Source organism: Ovis canadensis, chromosome 9, assembly GCF_042477335.2.
Source record: "Ovis canadensis isolate MfBH-ARS-UI-01 breed Bighorn chromosome 9, ARS-UI_OviCan_v2, whole genome shotgun sequence".
NCBI lineage: Eukaryota > Metazoa > Chordata > Mammalia > Artiodactyla > Bovidae > Ovis > Ovis canadensis.
Window position 1 is genome coordinate 67,849,722 of NC_091253.1, and position 13,334 is coordinate 67,863,055.

Consider the following 13,334-nt stretch of genomic DNA (forward strand, 5'->3'; position numbering starts at 1 on the left):
ACTACCAGGCTCCTCTGTCCATGGGATTCTCCAGGCAAAGATACTGAAGTGAGTTGCCATGCCCTCCTCCAGGGGATCTTCCTGACCCAGGGATCAAACCTGCATCTCTTATGTCTCCCACATTGGCAGGTGGGTTTTTCACCACTAACACCACCTATGCATATGGTGCATGTGTGCATGCTAAGTTGCTTCAGTTGTTTCCAACTCTTTGCCACCCTATGGACTATATTCAGAAAACAGTAAAGGTTTTCTTTTTTTCCATGCTGTGTGGAATGTGGAAACTTAGTTACTTGACCAGAGACTGAACCACTCCTCTAGCAGTGGAAGCATGAAATCTTAACCACTGAACTGCTGGAAGTGAAAGTGTTAGTCACTCTCTTGTGTTTAACTCTTCGCAACCCCATGGACTGTAGCCCAGAAGGCTCCTCTGTCCATGGAATTCTCCAGGCAAGAATACTGGAGTGGGTTGCCATGCCCTCCTCCAGGGGATCTTCCCAACCCAGGGATCGAACAGGGGTCTCATGCATTACAGGTGGATTCTTTTACCATCTAAGCCACCAGGAAGTCTCTAATAAACTTATTTTTAAAGTAAGCATCACAAACAGAATGTATCAATTGCAAGACACACTTTAAAAGATTTTGGCTTCCTATAAAAGCTAAATATGTGATAGGGAAATTTCAGTCTGTGTACATGGAACTCCAAGGATCTATAGAGGTGCCTCAAAGTTCCACAAAGTGCAGAAGAAACAAATTTTCTCTTTCTCTCACACACACACACATAAATGAAAACACGCCCTTACTGGCTTTATTATCATTTTTGTTTGTTTTATATATTGAAATTCCAGGGAAATTTTATTTGCATTAAAAATTCCAGGACATATTCAATATTTTTTTTTAATTCCACTGGTAAGAAAAAAAGAAAACTTTGGAAATGACTATAGGAACATTTACATCATAACTCATTACAAGCCTGTCATGTCTTTTCTGGAATAAATGTAACATGTGATGATTTGGACTTAATTCTAGACAGATTCCAGGAATACCTTGGTTTACTAATAATTTTTCAGGCTAAAATTTATAGCCCAGAAATCTTTTTCTACACTCTTTGTTCCTATTCCACCTCTCTTTCTTGATGCTCTAGGACAGATTTTTGTGAAATGACAACACTTGGCCCAGTTGACTGTGGACAATTTCACTACATTTAAGTCTATCTTAGGTCCCTGAGAGGGTGTTGCTTGACTGTAGCTATGGTAAAGAAGGACTTCATATTCAGTAATAGTACATATTTATCATTTTCTACCTAAGGCTATGGGAAATTCATATTTTTTTTCACCTTGTATTATTATTTTACAACTCATATTACACTGGAAACAAAGCAATAATACAATTTTATATTTCCATCACTAAATTATGAGTAAGAAATTGTTAAACATAATGAATAAATCATTACATAGCCTTATAAATCTAAAAAGTTTTATTTAACCAACACAACCATATCAAAATCAGTCTGGGAGAAAATCAGTGTCTTGCTTATTAGTAGAAAATAACAATATATGTTTGGACAGCACATCCAACAGAAAGTCATGGAGTTCGATGCAAACGTCATCCATTTCAATATCCCTTGGCTTATGCTCTCTCGTAAACTCTGGTAGCAGTGACACCGTTCATGACACATTCCTAGGCACAAAGGCAAAATATTGGTAAAAATCTCAGGACTAAACAACTCATGGTTTATTTATTTATTGTCTCCTTCAATGCTGAGAAGGAAAAAATGTTCATCAAAAGATATTCACTCTTGGCTCTTCTTATATACCTGATATTGTAATAAACTAGGGAGACACAAAGATCAAGAAGATACAAGTCTTGCCCTCAAGGAATCTTACAATCTATGTGGTGAATGAAAAACATAATTAGAAATGCACAATACAATATGGTTCACATTGAGAGGGATAAGAAAATACTTCCTGGGGCACAATATACATAGACAGAGCTTAGAAGGATAATTGCCAGAGTGAAACCATAATCCCAATAGACTAACTTTTCATTCTACAAGGGCGATTGTCTATTTCTCTAGGTAGGATAACGATTATGGGATGACCTAGCACTAAAATCTAGAGTGAAGTAGTCAGAAGATACTCACCAGCACCAGCTTATCATCCACAAGTTTTCTCTTTATGGTGGTTGATTTCCCATCCCAGTTTTGTACTTGTACCAGAGCACCTTCATCTAAGTTTATGATGCTCTGTGGGGATAATTAAAAGTGATTACAATCATGGAGGGGAAAAAAAAATAGAGCACTTTTATTTGCTTATTTTGAGGTACTTAGCAATTCTAAATTACAAGAAAATGTTGAAAAAGAAAACAATGAATGCCAAAAACAATATGCAAAATTACATGTATATTATGATCAGAATATTATACAAACATGCATTTGAAAAAATACTGTGAAAGAATATACATAATAAATTTATGTGGAATAGCATCATAGGTGTTTTTTTTTTCTTTCCCCCCACTCTTTTAAAAGTTCTCTAACATTGTTATGTTACTTCAATTTACTTTAAATAGTATATATATATATACACACACACACACATATAGGGTATGACAAATTATTATGTTAAACATTTTTAAAGTAATAAGGACAATTTTATTAAATGGGAGACAATTCACCAACTAAATATCAACAGTAACATGGTTCAGAGCTAGCAATCTGAGCTTTTTGGCTTATAATGGAATGGCTTTCCTCCTTCTACAAAATGGCTTGCTATATATAGGCAGCAGTCGTTTATAAATCAGGCTTTTACTCTGCTCCAGTTCTTTATTCCTCACCTTGACTTTCCTGTCATCTGGAGTGACTTCATCAAATTCCTGGCCCAATTTGAAGGACATCTCAGTATTTTTAAAGGTGCTTTCTGATTTAATGTTGACCACATCCCCATTTACACTGATGATCACAGTGGGTTTGGCCATGCCAGCCACTTTCCTGGTAGCAAAGCCCACACCTATAGATGGGAAAAGAAAAATGTCAAGTATACGATTTTTCTCTCATATATTTATCTAAGAAAGAGCAGGCGTGTGTGTGTATTTAGATGCATGTGCGCCTATGTACCTATCTGCACTCCAGTGAGTGTATTAAAGGAGAAAGATTCCAATGAGTTTATTATTAAAGTCTTTATTTAAATAAGTAAAATCAGCTAATACTTAAAGAACACCCAAGGCACAAATAGATGTAAGTCTGTTCTTTAAATTTCCCTCTCTGGGTTTCAGATGAGACTCTTCAGGAGACCCATTGTTAATTTTCCATAAGCATATGTAAAAGATTAAATTTTCTGGGACATATATATTTTAAAAATCACTGCACTCTCAAAATATCTGGCCATCTCAACCATGAGAGCAGCCACCTTCATTTGACTCAGTTCGTGAAACACTTGGGAATCTCAACCATTGCTTCTTGAATAACAAAAATGATCTAATCCATAGTCAAAGGTAGAACTCTCAATAGGATTCAGGGGACCAATAGAGAGTCACTCAGTTAAAATTTAATTTGGATGTACAAAAACCACATTTCATGGCATTCACTGCCACGCCTAGTTTTCTTGGCTTTTCATAATTGCTGTGAAAGGAAGATCTTGATTAATTTTTCTGAAAGGCAAAACATTTCTTGCATTCATACCATTTTAGAATGGAGACGGTATTCCCAATAAATTATAGAAAATTTTAAAGGGGGCTTAAGCCTCAATTGAAAATTTCAAAGTTTAAGAAATCATTATTTTAGTAAGTTCAGAAATTAATACTTTGCTTCCCAATCACTTAAGTGGCAAACTCCTCTTAAAAAAAAAAAAAAGAAAGAAAAAAAATAGGAATGTGTTTTGGGGGATGTAACAGCTTTGGGTTGAATGATTTACAACTTAACATAGAAAACAGTACCTTACCACCACTGCATATGTTATAGAGATTTTACAACAGTCATAGTTGTGTTGGATTTTTTAAATGCACATGCACAAATCTACTTCTTTGACTATGTATAGATACCAAAATTTAAGAATAGTGGGGAGGCAATATATCATACAAAACAAGCAATGCCAAGGCTCTGATTTGAAGCTCCCTGTCTGAAAGTGGTGACAGGTGGGAAGATAATATGCTGCTTCATCAAGTCTTGTCTCTGTTACAAAACGTAACCTCAAATTCATGGGAGTGAGTCAGCACAGTGAATGCATGAGGCATCGGGTGTGGTTCCAGATTCTCCAAGCTTAGGAAAATCACAGTCTCCTCTTGCTTGATTCTGTTTTCATTTGACTGATGAAAACGATACCTGCTGACTGAAGGTAATCAATTAGAGCAGCTAATTTCAGAATGTATCTTATTGTCTTTCATTATCATCAACACTTAATAATTTTAAAAGGCCATGGTGCCTGCATGTGTGTTAAGTCTCTTCAGTCGTGTCTGACTCTTTGCAACCCTTTGAACCATAGCGCACCAGGCTCCTCTGTTCATGGGCTTCTCCAGGCAAGAATACTGAAGTGGGTTGCCATGCCCTCCTCTAGGGGAATCTTCCTGACCCAGGGATCGAACCCTCTGTCTCTTAAATCTCCTATATTGGCAGGGGGGTTCTTTATCACTAGCACCACATAGGTAGCCCAAACACAATGGTATAAGAATTTAAATAAAATACTAAAAGTTAAGAGTCTTGAAAGTCCCATGGACTGCAAGGAGATCCAACCAGTCCATTCTAAAGGAGATCAGTCCTGGGTGTTCTTTGGAAGGAATGATGCTAAAGCTGAAACTCCAGTACTTTGGCCACCTCATGTGAAGAGTTGACTCATTGGAAAAGACTCTGATGCTGGGAGGGATTGGGGGCAGGAGGAGAAGGGGACAACTGAGGATGAGATTGCTGGATGGCATCACTGACTCAACGGACGTGGGTTTGGGTGAACTCCAGGAGTTGGTGACGGACAGGGAGGCCTGGCATACTGCGATTCACGGGGTCGCAAAGAGTCGGACATGACTGAGCGACTGAACTGAACTGAACTGAAAAGTGTAAAATGCTTCTAAAAATAAATAGCTAAATAGACTCAAGTCCTGTAATATCAATATCAGTGCATAATGATTAGTTTATTGAGTTACAACTAGTCAGTAGTCTGGAAAACTAGTTCTCATATTGATGTTCCTGATTTCCTTCTTGTCTATAGACATGGAAAACAGTAGTTATAAACAAGCAAGAAATAACTATAAGATTTAGAAGAAGGTTAAGTCTTGAGGTTTAGGGATCAAATTACAACCTATAATAAAGATATTGTGAAAAAAAAATCTCTCCTCAATTTGCAACCCGTGGATGCATCTTCATCATGCATGGGTGTGGCTGCCTGACTGAATTGCCGCCTCTCTGCTCCTTTGCTTTACCTTTGTAATTATCTGGGGAACACACAGGTGATCTTAGCAGAATCCCAAAACCTGAAAGCCTCTATTATCAATAATTCTGTGTCATGCCTTGTAATAGTAAGTCAAACAAATATCTAAGACTTTTAAGGAAAACATTTTCAGAAATCAGAATTTTTCCTTCTATAATACAACCACACATGTTAACAGACTGACTTTAAAACAATAACATAATTGGTTAACATACATTACTCAAAAATTACATTAAGATGATAAATACAGTGCTTTCAGTTTCAAACAGAAATTATCACATGCTAGGGAATAAATATAGGCTTATTTCCAAGTTATCACTTATTTTATATGCAAAAGAAATGAATGAAAAAGAGGCAGAAAGCCAAGTAAACCAAAGATATTCAAGTTAGCAATCAAATAAAATCTTGTCATTTCTATACAATGCCACTTATACTCTTTTTCATATCAGTTCACCTTTAGGAAAGGAAGTATTAGTTGTGACTTCTGTCTAGAATGTTTCTGGAAACAAATGATTCTCACTTGTTGTTTTTATCACCTCTATATAAAAAGCAGCATTTCATGTCAGACCAGTGCTTCCAGAGTGAAAAAGAACCATAGTCTTCTCTTTCCTAGAGAAAAAGTTATAAGCCCAGCCATTCAACAATGCATTTCCTTACCCACTTCTTTCATGTAATCATCAAAGTTTTCACTGGAGACAAGTTTCCAGGTACCTACAAATGCATCACACATTTTGTGAGCTTTCTAGAATTATTCTTCAAGATGAGAAAGAAGTGCAGCTTTCAGCAAGATGCTGTTATCCTCTGAGTCCAGATAACTTCCTTTTAAAGGTGCCCAGAACATGTGATCTTGGGCATAACCAATTGGGAATGATATAAGATCATTTCCTTCATTGCCAGCCTCTGCAGTTTTCTTCTGAGTCATGTTTTTAATAGAAATTTCTCAACTTTGGCTCTCCTTGGCAAATGGTCATGGACACAGAGTACAACTTATTTTTAACCTTTAACAGAATATTTTCACAACTTTGTTTTGACAGCTTAAAATTCAGTGCATTGAATTTCCTATTTTTTTAATACCTATTTATCCCAGTGAAGAGTGGACCAGTGTAATTATCTTGGGATAAATTCTGACTCCCTTTTCTGGAGTTCCTATTAAAATTGTAATTATGTAATTTGTTTGAATTGAGGGATGTAAGAATTACCTTGGATATTCTTAAGTAATTGCAAAGGCTATTGGGGGCAGTACTGTCTCAGGAATTACCTGGAAATTAAAACAAAATAAGTAATGGCATTTTAAAGTACCCCAGCTTCCTCATTTCAAATGTTTTATATGAATGAAAAAGAAAAAGTAAGTTTAATTCTCCACCGGGAATCTAGACAGCAGTTTTAACTGACAAATGATCATTTAACCTCATTCTTTCCATTCCCTAAATAAGAGCATAGTGTGGATTTCCACAAAATTCCTAAAAAAAAAAGCCACCAATTCAAAATATACTCCCCTTACTGAGAAAATTCGTCCTGTCTTGACCTATATAATAAGCTCTAAATTTATCCAGATCTAAATGATGTTGCTTTACTTAAATACAATCTGGAGTGGGGTAGTCACAAGCTTCTGAAATCTAATTTCCTTCTTCTACATAGTAAAGAAGTCATGAGAATGCTTTTCTAAAGTAACTACGTTTATTGGTCCCCCCCCGCACCCACACCAGAATGATGGAAGACAGTCACATGGGCAACAAACTCCCATGAACACACCCAGATTTTAGGAAAGAAAAAAGAAATTCAAATATCATGGGGTGTGCTCCTTATCACTGCACTGTATATTGCGCTGAACAGTATCTGCTGAGCATATCATTGATTTGTAAGAATCCCAAGGGCTTCCCAGAAATGGTTGAGTAAGAGGATTCCGTAAAGGACAGATTTCTATAGGCAAGAAATTTGCTAAGAAAAACTGGTAATGTTGTGTTACAATAGTAACTTTTAATGGTTGCATATGTTAATGGCACAGTGATAATGTTCATTCACTCTGAACTGTTGCATAGATATATAGACTGTGGATGACGTACCATGCAGGGTAGGCTTACTATTATGAATTCATCAAAACAAGAAAATAAAAATGATCAAGTTTCATACAGGGATAACTTCATGTTCTAAATTAATAAATGGCTTTTGTTTTTAGTTTGTTTTGCTTTTATGATAATTTTTTAGAGAAGTTTTAGGTTTATAACAAAATTGAGAAGGAAGTACAGAGATTTCTCATGTACTCTGTGGCTGCCCACAGGCATTGCCTCCCCCATTATCAATATCACTCACCAGAATGGTAATTTTTACTAAGAATGAACGTATATTGGTATATTATAATCACTCAAAGTCCATATATTACCTTAGGGTTCACTTTTGGTGTGTATGTCCCATGTGTTTGGACAAAGTATTAACATAATCACATGTTGTTTAGTTACTATGTCATATCTGACTCTTTGCAACCCCATGGACCATAGGCCACCAGGCTCCTCTGTCCATGGCATAGCACAGGGAAGAATACTGGGGTGGTTTGCCATTCTTCCTCCAGGGGATCTTCCTGACCCAGGGACTGAACCTGTGTCTCCTGCATTGGCAAGGGAATTCTTTGCAACTGAACCACCATGGAAGCCCATAATGACATATATTCATCCTCATAACATGATTCAGAGTATTCACTGCCCTAAAAACCCTCTGGCTTTGCCTATTCATCTCCCTTCCATGCTCCCACCACTGTCCCACAACCCTGTCAACCACTGTCATTTTTATTGTCTCCATAGCCCTGGCTTTTCCTCAATGTCATGTAACAGGAATCATATAATATGTGTCTGGTCAGATTGGCTTCTTTCACTTAGTAATGTGCATTTAAGTTTCTTCCATATTTTTTCATGGCTTAATAGTTCATTTCTTTTTAGCACTGAAAAATATTCTATTGTCTTGATGTACTACAGACCATTCATACATTCACCTTCTGAAGGACATCTTGGTTGTTTCCAAGGTTTGGCAATTATGAATAAAGCTGCTGTAAGTATGCAGGTCAGGAAGCAACAGTTAGAACTAGACATGGAACAACAGACTGGTTGCAAATAGGAAAAGGTGTGCGTCAAGGCTGTATATTGTCACCCTGCTTATTTCACTTCTATGCAGAGTACATCATGAGAAACACTGGACTGGAAGAAGCACAAGCTGGAATCAAGATTGCCGGGAGAAATATCAATAACCTCAGATATGCAGATGACATCACCCTTATGGCAGAAAGTGAAGAGGAACTCAAAAGCCTCTTGATGAAAGTAAAAGAGGAGAGCGAAAAAGTTGGCTTAAAGCTCAACATTCAGAAAATGAAGGTCATGGCATCCGGTCCCATCACTTCATGGGAAATAGATGGGGAAACAGTGGAAACAGTGTCAGACTTTATTGTTTTGGGCTCCAAAATCACTGCAGATGGTGACTGTAGCCATGAAATTAAAAGATGCTTACTCCTTGGAAGAAAAGTTATGACCAACCTAGATAGCATATTCAAAAGCAGAGACATTACTTTGCCGACTAAGATCCGTCTAGTCAAGGCTATGGTTTTTCCTGTGGTCATATATGGATGTGAGAGTTGGACTGTGAAGAAGGCTGAGCGCTGAAGAATTGATGCTTTTGAACTGTGGTGTCGGAGAAGACTCTTGAGAGTGTCTTGGACTGCAAGGAGATCCAACCAGTCCATTCTGAAGGAGATCAGCCCTGGGATTTCTTTGGAAGGACTGATGCTGAAGCTGAAACTCCAGTACTTTGGCCACCTCATGTGAAGAGTTGACTCATTGGAAAAGACTCTGATGCTGGGAGGGATTGGGGACAGGAGGAGAAGGGGACAACTGAGGATGAGATGGGTGGATGGCATCACTGACTCAATGGACGTGAGGCTGGGTGAACTCCAGGAGTTGGTGATGGACAGGGAGGCCTGGCGTGCTGCAATTCATGGGGTCGCAAAGAGTCAGATATGACTGAGTAACTGAACTGAACTGAAGCATCCACATGCAGGTTTTTGTGTGGATGGACATAGTTTTCAACCTCTTTGAGTAAATGATGGGGTAATACTATGTTTAGTTCTATAAGAAACTGCCATATTGTCTTCCAAAGCAAATGTACACATTTTGCATTCCATACCAGCAATGAATGAGAGTTCTGTTGCTCCACGTTCTCAGCAGCATTTGGTACTGTCAGTGTTTTGATTCGGCTGTTTTAATAGGTTGCAGTTGTATCATTGTTTTAGTTTGCATTTTCCTGATGATGTGTGATGTGGAACATTCTTTCATAAGCATATTTGCCATCCATGTATCTTCTTTCGTGAGGTGTCTGTTAAAGTCTTTGCCCTTTTTTAAATTGTGTTCTTTGTTTCTTATTATTTAGTTTCAAGAGTTCTTTGTACATTTGGGTAGCAGTTTTCTATCAAATGTGTTTTTTGCAAATATTTTCTCCCAGTCTGTAAATAATGGTTTACTTTTCAAAATATATGTTGATATTTCATTCTAGTAACAAATTGTCTCAAATAGATTTTCAAATGAGTATCACATTTGAACATATATCATGTGTATGTGATACTACAATTTAAACATTTTTTTTAAGAGATGGACTGTCTAGTACAGTAATCACATGTGGCTCTTGAATACTTGAAATGTGCTAGTATGAACAGAGAAGGCAATGGCACCCCACTCCAGTACTCTTGCCTGGAAAATCCCATGGACGGTGGAGCCTGGTAGGCTGCAGTCCATGGGGTCGCTAAGAGTCGGATACGACAGAGCGACTTCACTTTCACTTTTCACTTTCATGCATTGAAGAAGGAAATGGCAACCCACCCCAGTATTCTTGCTTGGAGAATCCCAGGGACGGGGAAGCCTGGTGGGCTGCCGTCTATGGGGTCACACAGAGTCAGACACGACTGAAGTGACTTAGCAGCAGCAGTAGCAGCAATATGAACGAGAAACTACATTTTTTATTTACTTAATTTTAGTTAAAATTTTAAAAATGGTCTTGATTCAGCTGTTATAAAACTTTTAAATGTATGAAAAGCTATGACCAACCTAGACAGCATATTTTAAAAAGCAGAGACATTACTTTACCAACAAAGGTCCGTCTAGTCAAAGCTATGGTTTTTCCAGTAGTCATGTATGGATGTGAGAGTTGGACTATAAAAAAAGCTGAGTGCGAAGAATTGATGCTTTTGAACTGCGGTGTTGGAGAAGACTCTTGAGAGTCCCTTGGACTTCAAGGAGATCCAACCAGTCCCTCCTAAAGGAGATCAGTCATGGGTGTTCATTGGAAGGACTGATACTGAAGCTGAAACTCCAGTACTTTGGCCACCTGATGCGAAGAACTGACTCATTTGAAAAGACCCTGATGCTGGGAAAGATTGAGGGCAGGAGAAGAAGGAGATGACAGAGGATGAGATGGTTGGATGGCATCATTGATGCTAGATGGAGATGAGTTTGGGTAAACTGTGGGAGTTGGTGATGGACAGGGAGGCCTAGGGTGCTGCAGTCCATGGGGTCACAAAGAGTTGGACACAACTGAGTAACTAAACTGAACTAAACTGAAAGAACCTGAATATGTGAATCTACACTTTCAACCATAAATTTTATGCAATGTAAATGTTTATCAGCCATTTCAAAATAAACTTCAGAGTCTGAATGGAGGTGTACCGATAGTATAAAATGCATAGTGAATTTTGAGGACAATATGGAAAAAAGTACAATATCTCATTAAAAATGTTTACATTGATGATATGTCAAAATGACAACATTTTAGATGTATTGGGTTGAATAAAATATAACCCAATAAAACTCTAAATTTTTAAAACCCTAAATTTTAAAAAATGTTTTTAAAACAAACCCTGAATTATTTATATTTATTTTTTACTTTTATTTTTACTGTTTTACTTTTTAGTGTGGCTGCAAGAAAAATTTAGGTTATGTATGTGGCTCACATAACATTTCTATTGAGTAGTGCTGTTTTAGAGTACCATGACCCTGTTTCATTCATATATTCGACATGTCTCATATGCCATTTACTAGCCACTGGGGATTCAATACTGCACAAGCTACACCAGGCACTTGATTTCTCTCATGGAGCTTATATTCTAGCACTGGAGAAGATAATATACAAAGAGATAAATAAATAAACTAATTCAGCTGTGTGTTTCAAAGAAAGACACAGAATTACTTACTTGAAAAGATGTCTTTAAAAGCAGCTCTGTTTATGTTCCAAACACATGGGCCATTCTATGGGATCCTAATATACTTTCTATGCACAAGTCCTTTAAGTTATGCATCAGGTAAGATAGAAGATTCTTTCTACCTTGCAGTAAGCAGTCCAGAAATTTAAAGCAGAGGCTCATACCTCTTGCTTTATGCATCTGCTCTATAGGGCAGTGGGAATACACGTAATTGCCTAGTTCCTCCATAATTTATCTTCATCTCAGTTCCTATGATGAACTCTTGCTACATAAATACATATATAAAATAGAATATTCTCTCACCAAATAATTATTTTTCACCACAGCATCCAATGGACTGCTATGTGAGTAAAGTGGTTTATGATAAGGAGAGTCACACTAAAAAAAGATTTAATACTATGTAACCTTAGAGTCAACACTTTTTTAAAGAATATTCTCTAACAAGGACCTATTGTATAGTACAAAGAACTGTACACAATATTCCATAATAACATTTATGGGAAAAAAACATGAAAAAGAATATAGATATATGTATAATTGAATCACCTTGTTTTACACCAGAAACTAGGACAACATTGTAAATAAACAATACTCCAAATTAAATTTTTAAATTGTTACAAAGAATTAAGGAAAGAAAAGAATATTTTCCCTTTGTATTAATAAAGAAAATTCAGATTTAACTAAATTTTAGTGATGAGCCTTCCATGAAAACTAGTAGAAATTATACTATTTACATTTTCAAACCTAGTTTCAATGTATGAAGCTCAAACTAGCAAATAGTTTTCACAAAATCTTTTTTGCAAACCTACTGTGTCCAAGACATTAGCCTAGATGCAGTGAGGAAGTGTAACAATAAATAACACGTGACTTTTGCCTCTCTTTAATGATTCAACTTCCCATTCTCGTTACCAACCTGGGACAAAAATAAAATACAATATAAAGTGTTTTTAGATGTTTTGCTTGTCAGTCATCTTAATATGAAAATTTTTTGCACAAGAAGCTCTTGCTGATCTCCTAAACTTTTAAAAATGCTTTTAGCATCTTTCTTTAGCATATACAGTATAAAAGATAAGCAATATCTTCATTCCAAGCCCAGGTCCCCTCATGCCTTACCTCCCTTCTCCATACTAAACCATATCCTATCCATGACTTAAACTTCTTAGTACCTCTTCCACCAAATATTTTCTGGATTAGTACATTGATTAACACAAGGAATGAGGTATGGATTTAGGGTACATAATCATCCTTAATGTTTGTGTATGAATTTTAAACCAACAAAGCTATGGGCTCAAATCTGTGTTTTACAAAGATATAATGGCACTGGGAAGGGTGGATTTTAAAGGGGAGAGCAAGCAGATATCAATTCATTTACAAAGCAACAGTTAAGAGATGGTGAGAGACTGAGCAAAAGAATGGCAACAAGATGGTGGGAAAGCAGTGGGATAAATTAAGCCACCAGCTTCCCTGGTGGCTCAGACAGTAAAGAACCTGCCTGCAATGTGGGAGACCTGGGTTTGATTCCTGGGTTGGGAAGATCCCCTGGAGAAGGGTATGACAACCCTCTCCTGTATTCTTGCCTGGAGAATCCCCATGGACAGAGGTGCCTGGTGGACAATAGTCCATGGGGTCGCAACGAGTCAACACAACTGAGTGACTAAGCACAGCACAACACAAACTGAGAAATGGTACAGAAAGCT

The 13,334-nt window shown here is 37.2% G+C and overlaps 1 protein-coding gene across 1 annotated transcript; it reads right to left on the reverse strand.

Annotated features, from left to right (window-relative positions):
- Positions 1-1,456: 1,456 nt before the first annotated feature.
- Positions 1,457-6,377, reverse strand: LOC138446236 (fatty acid-binding protein, adipocyte). The gene is made up of 4 exons (XM_069601090.1): positions 6,066-6,377; positions 2,830-3,002; positions 2,141-2,242; positions 1,457-1,677 (listed from the first exon to the last, which is right to left on the reverse strand). Exons 1-4 carry the CDS (start codon positions 6,136-6,138, stop codon positions 1,627-1,629), a joined length of 399 nt encoding a protein of 132 aa, XP_069457191.1. The 5' UTR covers positions 6,139-6,377; the 3' UTR covers positions 1,457-1,626.
- Between the last annotated feature and the right edge of the window lie 6,957 nt (positions 6,378-13,334).